This window comes from Mugil cephalus, chromosome 10 (assembly GCF_022458985.1).
Source record: "Mugil cephalus isolate CIBA_MC_2020 chromosome 10, CIBA_Mcephalus_1.1, whole genome shotgun sequence".
Classification (NCBI taxonomy): Eukaryota; Metazoa; Chordata; class Actinopteri; order Mugiliformes; family Mugilidae; genus Mugil; species Mugil cephalus.
Window position 1 is genome coordinate 22,445,001 of NC_061779.1, and position 18,951 is coordinate 22,463,951.

The 18,951-nt window shown below is 42.1% G+C and overlaps 3 protein-coding genes and 1 non-coding gene across 4 annotated transcripts in view; all 4 read left to right on the top strand.

Moving 5' to 3' along the window:
• The window catches only part of pik3c2a (phosphatidylinositol-4-phosphate 3-kinase, catalytic subunit type 2 alpha), a 39,779-nt gene extending 30,215 nt beyond the window's left edge, over positions 1-9,564 (top strand). The window contains exons 20-33 of the mRNA XM_047596568.1: positions 61-165; positions 966-1,058; positions 1,287-1,416; positions 1,667-1,803; positions 2,774-2,943; positions 4,087-4,243; positions 5,211-5,320; positions 5,792-5,999; positions 6,104-6,228; positions 6,399-6,516; positions 6,599-6,680; positions 6,967-7,073; positions 7,180-7,305; positions 7,579-9,564. Of these exons, the coding sequence (XP_047452524.1) occupies positions 61-165; positions 966-1,058; positions 1,287-1,416; positions 1,667-1,803; positions 2,774-2,943; positions 4,087-4,243; positions 5,211-5,320; positions 5,792-5,999; positions 6,104-6,228; positions 6,399-6,516; positions 6,599-6,680; positions 6,967-7,073; positions 7,180-7,305; positions 7,579-7,761 (1,851 nt within the window). The 3' untranslated portion in view covers positions 7,762-9,564. The remainder of the gene's footprint in view (positions 1-60; positions 166-965; positions 1,059-1,286; positions 1,417-1,666; positions 1,804-2,773; positions 2,944-4,086; positions 4,244-5,210; positions 5,321-5,791; positions 6,000-6,103; positions 6,229-6,398; positions 6,517-6,598; positions 6,681-6,966; positions 7,074-7,179; positions 7,306-7,578) is intronic.
• Positions 9,565-10,426: 862 nt separating this feature from the next.
• rps13 (ribosomal protein S13) lies at positions 10,427-13,700 on the top strand. The gene is made up of 6 exons (XM_047596571.1): positions 10,427-10,537; positions 11,073-11,121; positions 11,212-11,290; positions 12,262-12,431; positions 12,871-12,971; positions 13,625-13,700. Exons 1-6 carry the CDS (start codon positions 10,515-10,517, stop codon positions 13,656-13,658), a joined length of 456 nt encoding a protein of 151 aa, XP_047452527.1. The 5' UTR covers positions 10,427-10,514; the 3' UTR covers positions 13,659-13,700.
• LOC125015590 lies at positions 13,132-13,262 on the top strand. Its single transcript, XR_007113629.1, has one exon. It is a non-coding gene; the product is annotated as a small nucleolar RNA SNORA19 (small nucleolar RNA).
• A 470-nt stretch (positions 13,701-14,170) lies between the features above and the next one.
• ppp1r15b (protein phosphatase 1, regulatory subunit 15B) lies at positions 14,171-18,129 on the top strand. Its single transcript, XM_047596569.1, has 3 exons — positions 14,171-14,615; positions 15,113-16,440; positions 17,198-18,129. The coding sequence occupies exons 1-3, from the start codon at positions 14,453-14,455 to the stop codon at positions 17,405-17,407; spliced, it is 1,701 nt and encodes a 566-aa protein (XP_047452525.1). The 5' UTR covers positions 14,171-14,452; the 3' UTR covers positions 17,408-18,129.
• Positions 18,130-18,951: the final 822 nt, after the last annotated feature.

An 18,951-nucleotide genomic window follows, 5' to 3' on the forward strand; every position in this document is an offset into this window, starting at 1 on the left:
GTTAAAGTACTGTGTAGTTTGTTCCTACTCACATTTGTGTCTTTTTATTTGTCTTTTTAGATTGCACTCCAAGAGGGTCTTGAAAACGTTCAGAACTTCTTCCAGAAGAACAGCTGCCGACTGCCCCTCAGCCCCAGTCTGGTGGCCAAAGAGCTAAACATCAAGGTAACAGAGACACGAGCCATGACCAATGAGAAACTGTCCGTTTTGCATGGACGATCAAGGGCTCTGCAAATTCACCTACTACTTAAACAGAATTGCACAGCAACAGAACAAACCCTTGCTTGAAGTTTTGGTCAGGAAAAAGGAACAGCCACATGCTCTTTGTAGAACCACTGAGGCTCAGGAAATGAACTCATTAAGCTACAGTTTCACCAGAATGTAAAACACATGCAATCATAAATGCTCAAATATCATGCCGATATGTATCGCAGATACTAACATCTCCCTAAAGGCTGTATTCGTAACGTCTACATGTGCTGTATCCTCCTTAGTAACAGGAGGATCTCTACTTGGCACAAAGGGAATTGTGGGCGATAGAGCACAGAGGATAATATCTGGTGAATCATCTGACGTCTTTTATGCTTCAGCAGCCCGCACATCTCCAGTTGTGTGGAGGCAGTTATAGTTTAACTGATTGCGCTTTACATTCTTGAGTTTCATGATGCGATCCAGATTACATCTGGCCACACCAGAGCTCACCAGACATAACTCTCATTGTCTATTAATGTACATACTGCTTGAACGTAAGCGTTTACGCAGATGCATGATGTAACCACTTGTGGCTTCTGGGGCGATGAGACAAAAAAAAGATCCTTTAAAAACAGCCTAGAATAAACGAAAGTTAAAAAGAAAACGCCGCAGAAAAGCATGATTGGGTTCTTTTGGAATTTGACTGCAAGAGAACATAACAGTGTGATGTAATGCATATAAAATAATTTGTGCGTGCCTGTGTTTGTGTGTAGGCCTGTTCCTTCTTCAACTCCAACGCAGTTCCCCTCAAGTTGGCTCTGGTCAATGCCGACCCCCTGGGAGAGGAAATCAATGTTATGTTCAAGGTACTGTAACACACACGTAACCTGTGGACAGTAACTGAGAACCGATTCTAATGCATCTTTCACACACATGCTCAGCTAGGTTAAACCGGGGAGCTGTCATCAAGCACAAGTGTTGTTGCTGATTATCTGAATGCTGCCCCCCCTGGTGGCTGAAATCAAAACCAGCCGCTGTGAACAAAGGTGCAGTGTTTGTACGATTTGCCTCTCTTGTTTGTCTGTCTGCATCAGGTGGGAGAAGACCTGAGGCAGGACATGCTGGCTCTTCAGATGATTCGCATTATGGACCGCATTTGGCTGCAGGAGGGTCTGGACCTCCGCATTGTCAACTTCAAATGCATCTCCACTGGCAAAGACAAAGGTAACATTAGTCGACTTTTAGGTGAAAATGCTCAGAATGTATTCAGCTGCTGTCAAATGGCAGTGATAGAGATTATGTGTATATGTGTGTGTATACTCTTGCAATGTAATTAAATCAGCGATCAGACAATCACCAAATCATAATTTCTGGATTTTCTATCTGTGCCATACATCCACAAGGTGTATTTAAAATCTATGGCAGAGAAAGTGTATGCTTACATTATGCTAATCAAAGATTTGATGTTGTTTAGGTATGGTGGAGCTCGTGCCGTCCTCCGACACCCTGAGAAAGATCCAGGTGGAGTATGGAGTCACCGGATCCTTCAAGGATAAACCGCTGGCAGAATGGCTGCGCAAGTACAACCCTGCAGAGGACGAGTATGAGAAGGTACACACATTTAAAAGAGCTTCCAAACCAAAAACAGGTGTTGGTTTGGAGTGAAAAAGTGAAGACTCTATTTCCATCATGACGTCTTAACAGATTTCTGATTCCAGGTATTTCTTGCCAGTTATCGTTATCCTAATGAGATCTTTATAACAAGGCAATTATACATACGTTGTGAATCTCAGGTTTCATCACTAAGCTTCTTTTTAAGATAAGATAATCCTATAATCATCTCACAGTGGGGAGATATGCAGTGTTGCAGCAGCACACAGTCCAAAGGACAGTGCACACAAGAGTAAAAAAGTAGAGCACATAAATAAAACAAATAGAATATTAAATGCAACAATAGTTCTACGTATGTGGTCTGATGGGAGCAGGCTGGGTTGTACAGCCTCACAGCAGCAGCGAGTAAGAGCCTGGTGAAACAGTCGACTGCTGAAGTCCAGTACTGTTATAGCTTCAGGGGGTGGGACTGGTTTTCCATCAGAGATGACAGCTGTGGTTCCATCCTCTGATCCCACCACCTCCACGGGCCCACAAGGTCCTCACTAGTGCTCGCTGCACTCCAAAGGACCCAAGTGTCCTTAGTAGGTATAGTTTGCTCTGGCCTTTCATATAATGCCAAGTAGGAAAAATGCTGAATTATTATCACACTGCTAGTTTTCTCTGACAAAAAACTCATTTAATGTACTCTTTAACTTTATAGCAGTTGTATAGCAGGCTGTATGACCTTTGATGCTCATGAATGTGAAACGTTACTTCAAACTTCTGACCCTAAACATTTACTGCTGAACAGTTGACCCTAAACTATAACAGTCAACCAAAGTCCAGGAAGTTCTTTCATAATATCTAAGTTTCCTTAGAAGAACAGGTGTATTTCCAAAAAAAAAGCAAATCCTGCCATTATTACACAACATCATTGCAGTGCTTTGTGGTCCACTAAAGCGTACTTTCTTTCTCTTGATCCTTGAAGGCATCAGAGAACTTCATCTACTCTTGTGCTGGATGCTGTGTTGCGACCTACGTTCTTGGCATCTGTGATCGCCACAATGACAACATCATGCTGCGCTCCACTGGTCACATGTTTCACATCGACTTCGGCAAGTTCTTGGGCCATGCCCAGATGTTTGGCAGCTTCAAAAGGTAATAATGAAATCGCATGTATAGTGAGCACTGTGTGTCTGCTGACCACACCCAGTGGAGGAGAAAACAGTATGCAAACGCAATGCCAGTAGGTAGCTAAACAGATTTGACAATGACAAATGATTATTTTAGTTTGCTGTGTGTTAGCAGGCTACTTCGGTCAGCTGAGCCACTTCAAATATAATCACCGCAGAGCTATTTGACTTATTCAGATGTTCAAATATAACAAGCTCCATGAAGCCAGAACATTTTGGCTGGATTTACAGAAACAACAATACATGAGAACCAGGTATTGTTGAAATTTGGGATCCCATTCTTCTCATGTCTTACTGCCTCCACTACACAGCAGCTATTAGACATGTTTTTTAATGGCAGACGACAGGAACAGAAGAGCGATGAATAATTTGCTCCCCCTGTGTGGGTTGGACTTTATTATGCTTATGCGTAGTTGCTGCCTGTCACATAAAATATTCTTTGCTATACTATCAGGGTTGGGAGATTTTCCATTGGGGTATATCAGGATATGGACTCTTTAGTTTGTTCTTATCAGAGTGTAGGTAAAAGGTGTGCTATTAACAGATTTAAACTAGGAATGAACTGAACTGACCTACTTGATGTCTTACCCATTACGCTGCCGTGGACCATCACAATATTAAATGTAATGCATTTGTTTTTCTGTCAGTTCAGTTATTTTGACCTCTCTGAACATAATGCGCTGAAAGGCCTGTATCTCCCACACATTGATTTCCATTTGTCACTTTATTGTAGGATCCATTATTTTATTTTTTATGTCATTTATTTCATCTCAAACTGGATGTGCTTAAGCAGAAAGCCAGGTGAACAAAAACTGCTATAATATGATGCAGTGACTCACCCGCTGTGACTTTCTGGGACACTGAATTTCAGGTGTAGGAGCTGCTTTATTTCTACACAATAAGATTAATGTGCTTTCACAGCCATGGCCTGGTTCTTAACTGAGATATTCACCATCCAAGTCGGTTTAGTTACAGCTAGTGTATCTTCTGGCTGAACTACTTGTCTTTTTAGTGGTGTGTGAAAGAAGATGCATCATGCTCCTTATATTCTAAAGATTTGAACCAGTTACCCATTTCTCTAATCTGTCCCGACCTTCTTTTCCACCAGAGACCGTGCTCCGTTTGTTCTGACCTCCGACATGGCGTACGTCATCAATGGAGGCGAGCGTCCCACCAGCCGCTTCCAGCTGTTTGTAGACCTGTGTTGCCAGGCTTACAACCTCATCCGCAAGCACTCCGGACTCTTCCTCAATCTACTGTCACTGGTGAGACATTACAAAACAAATTAAACTCATACACCATACGCACAAATAAATGTGTGTTCACATTAGCACCTGTTTGTTAATACACACACACACAAATGACAGAATGAATAGTTTGTCACAGGTGTCGACACACAGATGAGGTACAGTTTAAAATTTTTAATGATATCCTGGTCGGTACTAGTATAGGTTGTGTATTTTTTGTTGCCGCTGACTGCGCTTTTTTATCTTACGTTTCTTCCCTTTTGGTAGTTAACCTCCCTGTCATCCCTGATTTGTTTTGCACCTGCAAGAGCTTGAATATGGAGATATGCATACAAAGGGCAATGGTGCCCTCATAATAAATCAGTACTTCACTGTTGGCCTGGAAATGTCTGTTTACAGAATGAACTATACACTATTACTATACTATATAGTATTGGTGGATACAGATACAGATACGAATAAGAAACACTGCTTCTTTATTGTATTTCCACAGGCATTAGGTGGAGGATTCAGTTCGTAGTTCAGTTGCACTACTCCACAAACCACATCTTGAAAAAAACCTACACAATTGAATCAAGACAGTGGATTGTTGTATAAGTCTGCATTACTTTTATCTGGATGTACATAATAAACTGATACCCAAGTGTAAGGGCATAGTAGGGCCTTAAAATGGTATTTAAAAAGCCAATATGGAAAACTAATAACAAGGAAATGTGAGTAGTTGTGTTTTGTAATTGAATATTTTTTTCAATTGACTTTCATGTGCAAAATTACTGATCAAATGTCATGAATTCAATATATGTTCAGTGTAGATGCACTGTTTCTAAGATCACATTTTTCTTCTGTTGTTACATGTATTTAGGTTTAATGTCACAATGTTACTGTTCTAAATGCTCATGAAATGTGTTTGAACTTGTGTTTGTATTGTGTTTTTTGTGTTTTTATCTCCTCAAATGACGCGTGTGTCTGTCCGTCTGTGTCGTAGATGACGTCCTCCGGCCTCCCAGAGCTGACCGGCTCTCAGGATCTGAAGTATGTGTTTGACGCCCTGCAGCCCCACAACACAGATGCTGAGGCCACCATCTTCTTCACCAGGTAAATTCATCATTCTCCCACCATCTCTCTCCATTCCTAGTCCAGTGAAGAAAAGCATGTTTCTCCACTGTGGGATAAAGGATCCATGGATTATCTTATCATTGTGAAACGTTATATATTGAATTCTCCAAACTTTTGCAGCCTTGAAACATTTGTCATTTGAGGTGTTGCTGTGAACAATTCCTTTATTTTGATGTGAGCTGTCGTTTTGAGTGGTGTGAAAGTTCAGGACAGCTCCTTACTTCTGATGTTACATGTGCAAAAGCCACCAGGTGGCGATATAGTGTTAGAAGAGACACCAGAGCAGCTGCAGTCTCACGTTACATCAACAACACAGTATCAGGCAAGCTTGGTTTAAAGTAGAACCAGTTAGACTGGAATGTAACTACACCTGTTTCGCAGCCTGTTTACCTCTTCTCACTCTTATGCCTTATTCTCCTTTGGCCGTTCTTTCTTTTCCATCTGCCCTAGGCTGATAGAGACCAGTCTGGGAAGCGTGGCCACCAAGTTCAACTTCTTCATCCACAACCTCGCCCAGCTCCGATTCTCTGGTCTTCCGGCCAATGACGAGCCAATCCTGTCTTTCTCCCCAAAAACGTACACTCTGAAACAGGAGGGACGCATCCACCACGCGTCCATCTTCTCCTTCCAGAAGAGATACAACCCTGATAAGCACTATGTGAGTCCCCGCAGAGCCGTTTCGTTTCTGCCTTTCACTTCCATGTGCTGTCTCGTACCTGGATCTGACTAGACGGCACGACTGCCTCTGTTTTTTCGTTGTAGACCTACGTGGTGAGGATCTTAAGGGAAGGTCAGAGTGAGCCACAGTTTGTCTTCCGCACTTTTGATGAGTTTCAGGAGCTCCACAATAAACTGACCATCCTCTTCCCTCTCTGGAAGCTCCCGAGGTAGGAATCGCTGTTTATAGTAACTTCCTCTGCACCTGCAAACATGGCAGGTGTTTTCATCTTCAGCTGGAGTTAAAACTAATCCTCCCAGACTTTTTTTAATCAGCGTCTCAGATTCACAGAATGTTACAACAGAATTACAGCAGCTAAATATATATATTTATCTCTAGTTTCCCCAACAAAATGGTGCTTGGTCGCACCCACATTAAAGAAGTGGCAGCCAAGAGGAAGCTGGAGCTTAACAACTATGTCCACAACCTGATGAGGAGCTCCACAGAGGTGACCCAGGTGAATACACAGACATTATGTGTTGCTGTACTTGGTCATAACAGGGACCAGGCTCACTCAGTAATCTGTTGTCTTCCCCTAGTGTGACCTGATCTACACCTTCTTTCATCCTATTGCACGAGATGACAAAACAGAAGGTTTAGATGCCACGCCCAAAGCACCTGGTAAATACTTTTCCTTTTCATTCTCCGGGTGTTTGTCATCCTCTTGTATCTGTTCAGGTTTTGGTTTCTTTTCTTTTGAATGTTCCCTCCTAGGCCATTAAGATGTTCAAATATAATGTTGAATATAATGTTGATCATTTTCTAATTACTTTTGTCAGTTTGGCTACAAATTGTAAAATATTCAAATGTAATATTCATCAGCCTTTATCCTGAAATGTCTCATTTTGGGATGTACTCACGCTTAGAAATCTTTGTAAATCTAATTCCATAAACGTGACTTTAACAGAGCCTCCACTGAGCCCCACTTCTGGTCGCGTGGAAGGAGAAGTGAAGCTCTCCATCTCCTACAGGAACAGCACTCTCTTCATCATGGTCATGCACATTAGAGACTTGGTAATACACGTCCCTGAGATCCCGCTGACAGAAATATTTATGTTTCATTCATTGATTTGTTTAATTATCCGTTGTCACGCTGGTAATGACGTCTCCCCATCTTCAGGTTTCTGAGGACGGAACGGATCCCAACCCGTATGTGAAAACCTACCTGCTTCCAGATCCACACAAGACTTCCAAACGCAAGACGAAGATCTCAAGGAAAACCAGGAACCCTACTTTCAACGAGATGGTTAGGAAACACACTAGATTATCTATTCTATCATATGTTCAGAAACCATGGTTTGGGGTTCATAAGACTTTGTTCAGACTTCAGGTGAACAATATTTGTTTGTCTTCGTTTAGTGATCAGATCACATTTGCTAACAACGGAAGGCATCAATAACTAAGTTGCTACACTCTCATATCAAATTCTCCTTTGTCACAAAGAAAATCTCCATCAGCTCTTAAATGTCCACAGTTGACGGACTAATTCTTCTCAATGTTTTGCCTTCTCCTTCCTCAGCTGGTGTACAGCGGCTACAGCAAAGAAACCCTTGGTCTGCGGGAGCTGCAACTGAGTGTGCTTAGTGCTGAGTCGCTGCGTGAGAACTACTTCCTGGGCGGCATCACGCTCAGACTCAAAGACTTTGACCTCAGCAAGGAGACGGTCAAGTGGTACAAGCTTACGGCCGTTCCCTACTTCTAGCCCCCACGAACCTGCCCACAAGCCGGAATGACTCTGCCTCTCCACTCCAGACAACAGCTGCACTCAAAAGAAAAGAAAAGAAAAAAAAATGGGAAATGCGGCAGATGCGACCTTACTTGAAAATACTGGTCACCTCAACTTTCAATTCATAAGAACACTACTCTAAAACTTTTTGTGGGGAGATTTATGACATTATCATATTTGAAGTATGAGCAGCAATATTTTTCTTTCAGATCTGAAAAAACCAAATTGACCATTTCTTTCACATGAATCGTGTTGTAATTAATATTAGGATGTCATAGCAGGATACGTCTGTGCTTGTTGCTGAAATACATGTATCACAAACTACTTATGCGCTGACTAGATTCTGCAGAAATTCATCATGAGGTTGCTCGTAATGATCATGCGTTAAAAACTCCTTCGGACGCGCCCTTAAAGGGTGACCGAGCAGGCCACTTCACAAACCCTCAAAGGGGAGCCTGGTCTCCACTCTAAGAACTTCTCCTTTCTCCCTCTATAACTAAGGATTGTTTATGTGACAAACAATCTCCTTATTCTGTGTCTCCTTTTCCTAAACTATAACAAAGAGCTGTAATGTTTTGTACATTTTGATATTAGAGGACCAAAACGGCTTACTTTCAGAAGAGTATATATAGACTGACACATTTATTTTTTAAGGAACAGAAAGGGGGCTCATTTTTACATTTTTCTTGTTTATTTTCTATATAGGCGAATAGGAGGCGTCAGGGTTTCCTGCTTTGCAGCACGCACTTCTGTGTAGCGTAGTCCAGATTCTCTAGTTTCCAGGAAATCAACAGCGACCTTACGATTCCCCACAATTGTGCCAACGTTAATGTAAAGGACGGCAAATCAAACCACTCTCCCGAGTAGGGAGCTGATCAGGGTGCCTTTGTTTGTGCTCACAATCTCTTTTTAATGCTCAACTTGGCCTTATTGCTATATAAATATTTTATTAACAATGTGATATGTCCTTATTAAACAAAAAATCTATATTCTATAAAGCTATATCAGTAGTTCTTCCAGAGCAGGTCTGGCGCTCGGACCAGAATCCTAAACAGTGGAAAGCCACTAAATGCACACTACTCAGTCTTTCTTTTATTGTATTACTTGACTATTTTCACACAGTACAAAGGGGAATTTGTATTATAAGCTTTGGAACGCGCTCTGTGTGGTTGCCCAACAATGCTGATCACAAGTCAGTTGATTGCTTCCTTCGCGTGGTTCAAAACCACAGTTCAGGAACCGAGTTCTGTCTGGAGACTGTTTCAGCTCAGGCGGCGGTGTCAGGCTCATGCCCGGTGCCTAATGGTGTTGTAATAACACCGTGATAAATAACTTGGCATAAGGTTAAAAAGAACATCCACTGAAGTCCAGAGCCAGTCAGGTTTGATGACATTTAATTGTCCTGAATGTTGAGATAAGTAATGAAAGGGCAACTTTAAAACATCTTCGGCAAAAGGGAATGAGATCCTGAGAAAGAGATTAGCTGCTTTCCTCTCACCTCGCTAACTATAAATCTAAAGTTGTTGTTAATGTTTAATAAAGAAATTAAGATGAATTTATCTGAGATGATTTTTAAAGCTCGACAAGACAGTTATGATTTCACACTATATACTATATAGTGGCTTGATCCGCTCTTTTAGTAACTGTACAAAGAAAGCAAGCAGAGTTTGTATTAACATGGCCAGTTATTTATTCTTAATTGGTGACCTCTAGCCCGAATGGATCAGTGTGTACTGTAACCCCTCCTTTCTCAAGCTAATTAAATTGTTTTGGAACAAATATGAAGTGTCCCTTTGTGTTTGTGTAAGACATCTGGTGGATGGAAATAAATTGCATTTCACACACACATTGCTGCAGACATCACGTTTAGTTTTATTTAAATCTATTCAGAGTCAAAACTGACTTTATTGCAAAGTGCATTACACATGCAAAAGAATTTGTTTTGGTGTTTGTTGCCTAACTGTAATAGTCATATTAATCAATGAAAATGAAGTAAAAGCAAATCTTGACATTATTCTAATATTATAAAGACAATGTGTTTTTACCTTTTGCAGAGCTATTTTTAACCCAAGAAAATACAAGCAGAACACATTAGGTCTGAATTCGGTCAGACCAGTTAGAGTTACAAAGAAAGCCTCCATCATTGTAGTGTGGGTTTGGCTTGTTTTAAACTTTTTATTGTTGTCATTTATGGAGGATTCCTAAGCTAACTAGCTACAGAACCCAGGACACATATTTAGATCCCTATTTGCCATCTGTCTGATATTATAGTCAGAGGATACTGTATATTGGAAGTAATTTGATGGTCCTGCCCAAGAGAATACCAGTGTCCATACAGCAGGATGTGGAAAGACACCTGAGTCACAGCCAGCCACGCTTGTGCATGAAACTGTCACAGTTTAAAAAAAAAAAAAAAAAAAAGTAAAAAAAAAATTAAAAAGCAATTTAATATTGTATTTCTTTCCAAACACAATAATTCAAACGTACCAAATGTTACGTCCCGTACACCGTGCATTAATTTTCAGCAATTACTATAACAATACAATATACGTTTGTTCTGTTACTGTGTAATTCAGCTGTTATTTTTTAACGCGATACTAAAAAATAAAGTGAGAACAACTCCGTCTAACGTTCGCGAGGCGCCTCTCTGCGTCATTGCGTCATTTCCGACGCAGGCGCAAAATGCCATTTTCTGTCGCGTGTGCGGCCTCTCTTCCTCTACCGCCATCATGGGTCGCATGCACGCTCCCGGGTGAGCTCCCTTTTTATCGTTTAAAGTTGGAATTTTACGTTGGTAGACCGGTTTTATGTGCAGCATATAGCTTTTAAATATGTTGTGTCTGAGTATGGGCCAAAATTACCCTTTAGAGTCTACACTGAAGGGAGAAATTGACTTAGATAAATGCAGCCTCAACTCGACATCCGTCTACGGCTAGCTTGTGTTAGCTCAGTTAGCACGATTGCGGCTCACCACGATGTTTCTACTTTGTTTTAGGTTCTATATTATGCATATATATAGTACACAGTTATAACCTAAACACATTTTCCATTATATCGATGAGTTCCAACCACTGTAGCATAGTCACTAAATCCCACAATACGTGGCATGAGTGTGAAACTAGTGTTAGCCGGCCCATCAACCCTCATTTGATGATCAGGTTTACACATTCTACGTAGAGTCTGTATGTCCTACTTGTGAAAATAACTACAACATTAGTTTTGTGTAATCTCTACCAACTGTCATGGCTGTCCTAACTAATCTCGTATTTTTTTCTCTCTCTCTACAGAAAGGGCTTGTCCCAGTCAGCTCTGCCTTACAGGCGCAGTGTTCCTACTGTAAGTACACATGGACTATGTTTTAAGATTTTTCCACAATGACGGTCTTGGGCTAATGTGCTAGGTAATAATACAAACGTCTTTTTATAGTGGCTGAAGCTCACGTCTGATGATGTCAAAGAGCAGATCTTCAAGCTGGCCAAGAAGGGCCTGACTCCCTCTCAGATTGGTAAGGGTTTTTTATTAAATTTGTATTCATGTGTGTTTTCAAACCGTAGAAACAAAGTTGTGCTTAATAATGCTCATGGTTGATGCAACTTCAACAGCTAGACATTTACTATGGACTGTTGTATTGTAGTCATGTCCCTCAGTATGACCCCAAATCTTGAGATTTTGAGCATGTTTCATCTTTTGAAAGTGGTTCTGATATATTATTGAAGTTTGTTAAATTTTAGCTGTAGTGCGTAATATCTCAACATTTTCGTTCATTAATCAACACTTTCTTTTGATAAATTGTGCTGTACAGCCATAAATGTGATGCTTACAAGGACTATTTAATTCACTTCATTCAGCAGAAACTGTGGAATTGTGTAAATTCTTAATAGTATTTTAGTGTATAATTCTTGCGCATGTGTCATAGTATCGCATTGAGCCTATGTGTTTTAATAACATATGGCCTGTTGGACTGAACTTTTCCAGAAGGTTAAGGCTGAAATTAAACCAACATTGAGTGGTGCAGCTGAGACGTGACTTTGTATGGTCAGCAACTTTTGCACAACCGACAGAAACACAATAGATTTGTTGGGGGACGTGTTGGTCATAATGATGGCGATGTTGAATGTCCCCGGTCATTTCAGTGGAAATAACTCTGTGTTTAATATTGTACTGAGATTGCGAGGGCGCAGTAGAGCAATAGTTGCACACAAATGATGTCATGGTCAGTGATAACTTTCCTGGAAAATGTGTCTTTCCAAAGTTACCACACTTAAGTCTACCTAACTAACATGTTTAGTTCCTGGGATATGTATTTTAGCCAGTAAAAACAAGCATCAAAACATGGTGATCCTTCTTAACTGTTTACTCTGGCATTTACTGGATTGTCTTCTTGTGAACATCCCCAAAAATGTGCTAAAAAGATGTGGTTTTCAACTGCATAAGCTCCAGTTCTGCTTGTTGGTAACACCGTGTCTCCTTGTCTAGGTGTGATTCTGAGGGACTCCCATGGTGTGGCCCAGGTACGTTTCGTCACTGGCAACAAAATCCTGAGGATCCTCAAGTCCAAGGGTCTGGCCCCTGACCTGCCCGAGGATCTCTACCACCTCATCAAGAAGGCTGTGGCGGTCAGGAAGCACTTGGAGAGAAACAGAAAGGTATAAACAATCAGCTACTGGGTATCAGGATAAGTTTTCTGTAGTTGCATTGAGTTTTACATAGTCTAGTAGGAGTTTTACATGGTCAACCCCTTAGTATGACTTTGAAACACTGAATTGTTGTAAAGAGCATTTTCCTAAATGTAACTACCAAATGATTTGTACTCACTTGGATGAAAGCGTTTTGTGTTGATTAAAAACAAAAAAAACACGGAGTATCTAGGTACAAAATGTTGTTTTAATAGAAATGCATAAATCCTATATTTGAGGTTTCTTTAATGAATCATTTGTGTTAAAGAAAATGCAGTTAGATGCTAAGAAAATTCAATTGCAATGATAAATTGCTTTAGGTATAAAACGATATTGTACATAACCTGATGAACACAATTGATCATTCAGAATACTTTGACACTTCATACAAATGTCACTTTACTTGCAGGACAAGGATGCCAAGTTCCGCCTGATTCTCATTGAGAGCAGGATCCACAGGTTGGCCCGTTACTACAAGACCAAGAGAGTACTGGCCCCCAACTGGAAGTAGTACGTATTGCTTCTTGTTTTGGGAACATTCCTTTCATTGTTTGAGTGCACTTGTATAACTGGTTATGTTAATAGTCAATTCCCTGTTGTGAAAAAAAATGTGATAGATGTTTTAGTTAAATGATATTTCTTCATACGTGTGGTTTGCTTACATAGGAAGATGCACAAATCATTGTCCTGCTCTTCACTTTTTAAGAGTAGAGATATTTCTGTTGTGCTAGAATAAAAGCTGGAGGTAAATTAGCAGAATGGCTACTTGGTGCCATCTCTGCCAGTCCCCTTCGCACAATAAAATTGTCTTTTTAACGATGATGAAGGTAGAAAATGATAGAGGAATGGACATAAGTACTACTAATGTAGTAGTATATAAAGTTAATGTTATACTTTACTCTGTATAGTTGTAGAATAGTGTATTTCACTGCTCCAAAGTAGCTGGTATATGCAGATCATGAACAACAATATAACAGAATACATCCATAATGAGGTCTAAAAGGTTGTACATGTATGGTGTACAACATCGTACCATTTACAACTACATTACATTGTAATAACCAGTTGAGTCCTTGTGCTGCTTATAAGAGAAGTTTTATTTAGTGCTGGTTATTTTGCATAGTGCATCGTCTAATGGTGTGCTTTCTCTTTCTGTTTTACAGTGAGTCCTCTACAGCCTCTGCTCTGGTGGCATAAACTGTACACTTTTTGGATTAATAAAACCATTTAAATTGGGAATTGTGTGGTTGTCTTTTTTTTTTTTTTTTTTTTGTTATAAGCTTGATGCAGATGTGTTTAAGGCTAATTTTGAAATAGTTTTACCATCAATTAAATAAAATAATAAATCATTGGTTTTGACTTTATCATAACTTGAGCATTTTCCTTTTGTGAACATGTAAACTATTCTAAGACTGTGTACCGTGAAAATGAATGTGTCCTATGAGGGGAATTTTTTGTTGAAATACCTTTCCCTTTCTTGATATCCTAATTGCTTTTTTTTCTCCTTTAATGTCTTGTGAATGTCGGGTGCTATTAAAAGGGTTTTCCTGGCCGCCTAAGAAATTACGGGCACTTTCCATGCGTCAGATGTCACGTAACCGGTGGGAGGGGTTTGTTACGTCTAGTACTAAACGTCAGTTGAGTGACAGCTGCCGCGGCCAATCACATCGCCGGGTGACGTCAACGCGTTTCTTTTAAGGGGCAGTGTTGCAATAACGAGACATTCACTTTTTGCTACAACGACGAACACAACACAACTGAGAAACATGGAGAAACTGTATGCGAACATTTGACGAAGAAGACCGAAAAATGGCACATACCTGCCGGAAAATGAAGCGATACCACATTGACGCCTATCTGTCACTGACAAATACGCGAAATCCGTTGGTTTTTGACGAGGAATACCAGAATACGTGAGGATTTTTTTTTTTTCCTGAACACGGCCGTCGTAATCCCAGAAGAAAGAAGTAAACATTAAAAAAAAAAAAAACATGGCTACGATTGATAGTTCCGATAAGGGCTCCGAGCGGGCGGCGATGGAGAGGTTCGGCAGCGGGGGAATGGCGCTCCTTCCTTGGACCAAACAGATGCTCACCGTACTGTGGGAACAGCTTCGGCTGCTGGTTCAAGTCATTTACTACACTTTTGTGTCGGGTAAGAAAGAAAGAAAGAAAATTTGTTTTTGTTGACCTCCTTTGCTTATCAAGTTTGCCCCAGGTGGGTTGTTTACTGTTTACGGGAAAGTACAGTGACCATGAGTGGGCGTAGCGTAACCTCTTTATTCTTTGATGTTTTAGCTATTCATTATGACTAGTGAGTCATTTATTGTACTTGTAATTACTATAAATCACGTCGTTGTTCTTACATTGTTCCGATTATTGTACCTCGTGTTGCTCACGACATAGTCACAATAATAATTCAAAATACTGAAATATATAGTATTATCTTAGTATAGGCTGTACTAACTTTACTTATCACTACTAAAACACTGTCAGTGCTACAATACTACCTCCAATAACACAATATCTATTTAACCACATACAGTTTGTGTATTTGAAAATACTACCTGAGCACTACAGTAACAACCATTCTTTAAAAGCGCAATTACCCTTTCCCAGAGAATAATGTTTCATTTTATTTTTTTCTTCCAGTTTTCCAGATGTTCAGGTTTGAGGTTCATGTGAGAATCACGGACGAGACAGGTCAACACATCCAGCACATGACCGCGGCAGCAAACCCGACCGAGTCCTTCCTGTTCTCCTCCCTGTTCGACGGAGACAACGGCGTCATGGTCGGCGGTTCAAATCCCCTCTCCAACTTCTGCGCCGACGTCGGCGACCCCTTCGCGGGCAAGTCCACGGCCGAGGCCCTGCTCTCCAGCCTGCGCGCCGACGACCTGTGCTGCGGGCTCGTCGACGACCTCGTGTCCAGAACCGCTGGCAACGAGGAGGCCATCTTTCTCGGACACCAGTCCGGCTGGCAAATGGGCTTCCCCGGCGACTGGAACATCTTCGTGTCGAGCAGCGACAGTTCTGGTTCCAACGACGCCTGTCATAAAGGCAGCGAGAGAGTCTTCCAGCAGGAGTTTTCTAAGGAGGGCGCTTTCAAGCAGGACACTTCAGAGGAGGAGAGGAGCTGCCACTGGAGCAGCGAGGAAGACCAGAACGTAGTAGAATTCGAGAGCGAGGAAAGCAAGGCGCTTTGGGAGTCTCTGTCCAAATCTAGTGATCCTTACAACCCCTTCTTTTTCTCTGCCTGTATTTCAACCAACGCCAACATGGGGAAAAGTCAAAGTGAAGTGAGAGACAGCAGTGACACTGACCTTACATCAGCGAGTAAGGCCAGCGAGGAGATGTTGGGGCCTCAAGGCCTGAACATCTGGGTCAGCCGCTCCGACAGCGAGAGCAGCTGGAGCAGCTGGGCCAGTTCGGACGGTTCGACCCCCGACATTGACAGAGAGGAAAGCGAGAGGCTCTGGGATTTCTTCAGCTGTCCCGAAGACCCCTACAATCCCATGTGCTTCACCGCGTGCAAAGTCAGCGACGCCACTCCGCAAAACGCCGCGTCCTCCGAACGGCGGGCCTCGCTCCCTCCGCCTCCGTCCAAGTCTGACACCGACACGGAGGAGAAGGAGAGCAGCTTTCCCCCTTCCTCCGAGGACGACGAAGAAGAGCAGCTGTGGAAGTCTCTTTGCCAAAAGGACGACCCGTACCACCCTCTGAACTTCCAGGCTTGCCTTCAGAGCACCCCGACGAAGGGCCCGGACGCCCTCGATGTCCGCCCGCCTCCCACAAAGACGAAGAAACGGGCGAAAGCAGCACGGAAGTCCAGAGCGGTCACCGGGCCCTCTCTTCAAGAGAGGAAGTCAGAGCGTCACTCCCACCCTCACAAAACACTGGTGCCCTGGAAGAGACCTGGACAAACACCTCACTCCCCCCCAGAGGACAGGAAGGAGAAGACTAGCAGCACACTGAAAAAGGTCATTATCCCATAATAATCCTTATTCCAACTGCTTAACAGGAATAGATGAAATGTCAGTGGGGAACCACGTGGTGCCTGAAATAAACACAGTCTGCCATGTAGACACAGCATAGAAATAGACTTTTAATAACCACACGACAAATGGTTAAGGCTGCACCCTCCTACTTTATTCAGCTGTACTTTAAACAGCTTAAACCAAAAGCAATATAGTAGATAACACTCCTCGTTGGCCGAGGCAGATATGGCAGCGCGTGTGATCACATATATGAAGTTGGAACCTTGGTATCTGGAGGGAGTGTCTTCTGCTGACTCTTACAACCTCCTGCGAGAATTTGAAAGATAAGAGTTAGTTCCTGCCTCTAGTCGCACACTCCACTTCACGGCACAGTGTGTGTTTAAGCTGCTGAGTTGTTGTTTGGTGTCGGTTAGCAACGCCACTGGTCGTCATGACTAATCAGGTCACGTGACCCCAGCGAGTCAGCAGAGGATTTGTCTTGGTCATGGAGGTTGCAGCAGTGTTGCAAAGTCAGTATGGAGGACTTGTTAATGAACACCCTGTTGCATCAGTCTGAAATAATATACCCTGATGTAAATAAAGTCTCATTATGAGCACATGTCTAAGAATAGTAGACTTGGAAAGTCTTTGGTGTTTCTATCTGGTTGTTTTTATTGGTGCACTATGAGCTGATCATAGTTCAAAAAGAAAAACATGTGACAAAATAAAATATGCTAAAGTTTTGCTTTCGTTTCCTCAGGTGCGGTTTTCCCCTGTTGTCCAACTCCACGTGATGAGGACCTGGCCGTTCGCTCGGCAGGCGTCTCGCAAAGGGCCCTGGGAAGAAATGGCACGGGACCGCGACCGCTTCCAGAGGCGGGTCAGGGAGACGGAGCAGGCCATCGGCCACTGTTTCACCCAGTCCCACAGAGACAAGATCCGGGCGAGACTCGATGGTGCCTTGAAATAACGAAAAAAGTCCTGGACACTGAATGTTTTATTTCCTTTTTTGGATGAGAACTTGTGATTGGTTGCAATGCAACAGTGATTTTGATTTAGGCCAATTAGAAATTTGATGTTAGGCCAACTAAATGTTCGGTGTCAAGTTGAACAACCTTGTACCTCAGAAGGTTTTTGTACATTGTGTAACTGTTGCACTGACTGACACTTTCTCATATTAACCTCAGCATTGATGCGTGGAATGTTGTTTTTGTATGCCTTATACACTGACCTAGTAATGTATCTAACTTATTTATGCCCTATGGAGCTTGTTGTGTATTTTTTACTGTTTTCAATGTGTTTTTATATGTGTGGAAAAAAATCACAGTGGTGAGTGTAGATAAGTAGATAAACATGATGTCCTAAGAAGAGGAGCTTTATAGCACAAAGTGTTCTGAAAAGTTTTATTTAAACACAATGGATACATATCCAGAACTCTGGTGCAATTCTCGTCTCACTGTTTAAATATTTTACACCGAGTGGTTTCAGTTTTAGTCTTGTGTTTTCTTAAACGTTGGCACACAATGGAGTGCGAGACACACGTCTTTGTGATCATAATTAGTTTCACAACACTTTGTCCTATGTGAGAGCTTCTCGTGGCAACATCATGTAGCTAAAAAAATACATCAAAAAATGTCAGTGGCAAACAATCATTAGGTGCTTCATTGATTCAATAAAATTTGTTACACTTGATCATTGTTTTGTGTTCGGCAGTTGTCACAACACTACCCGCAGCGCTGACGGTCACTTCCTGTGTCAAGTCATGCTTACGTAAAGAGGAAGAGGAGACAGCGGGAGGTCATGGGGACGGAGTAAACAACAAGCAAAGGGCAAATTTTTCATGTGAAGCGTGTGTCTTTAGAGACATGCTTTTATAAAACGTTCTTCCAAAAGGCTGAGAGGGGGAGAGGAAAGCCGGTTAAGAGTTGTCAGGTGCTGCTAATGTAACGCTGACATGTCTGCATATGTGTGCTCAAACCTCAGACGCGAGGCAATTAGAAGGTGGTTGTTTGGGAGACGGCTTTGTCAAATATTTTAACAGTGATAACTGAGCGCAGCGCTCGACTTCCTTCACCTTTATATCTTATCATTTGTGCAATGACAGCATTAATAGATATGTGACTCTAAATCATCAGTTCATATCTAACAACACTCGTTTATTCTTCATGTAGCCTACCTCTCGCTCTCTCCTCCACACACACACACACACGCGCTCAGGAGGTTATAATTTCCCAGCGGGCCGCGAGCCTCCGTGCAGGCTCGCTGCTGTAAGGCTGTCGTAAGACAAGGGTTAAAAACACCAAGTATGATGAAATGATGGTCCCGGGAGATGAAATCAATTAGCAGGTCTCCCCACACCCTTCCCACCCACCCACACAGACACAGACACACACACACACACACACAGCATGGTGCAAAGGTGAGCATTCACCGACACTGTTGCTGTGTCAACCCAGCAGTGGGTCTGCTGCTGCTGATGTTGTCCATCCACCCACCCACACGGCACGCGTGTAA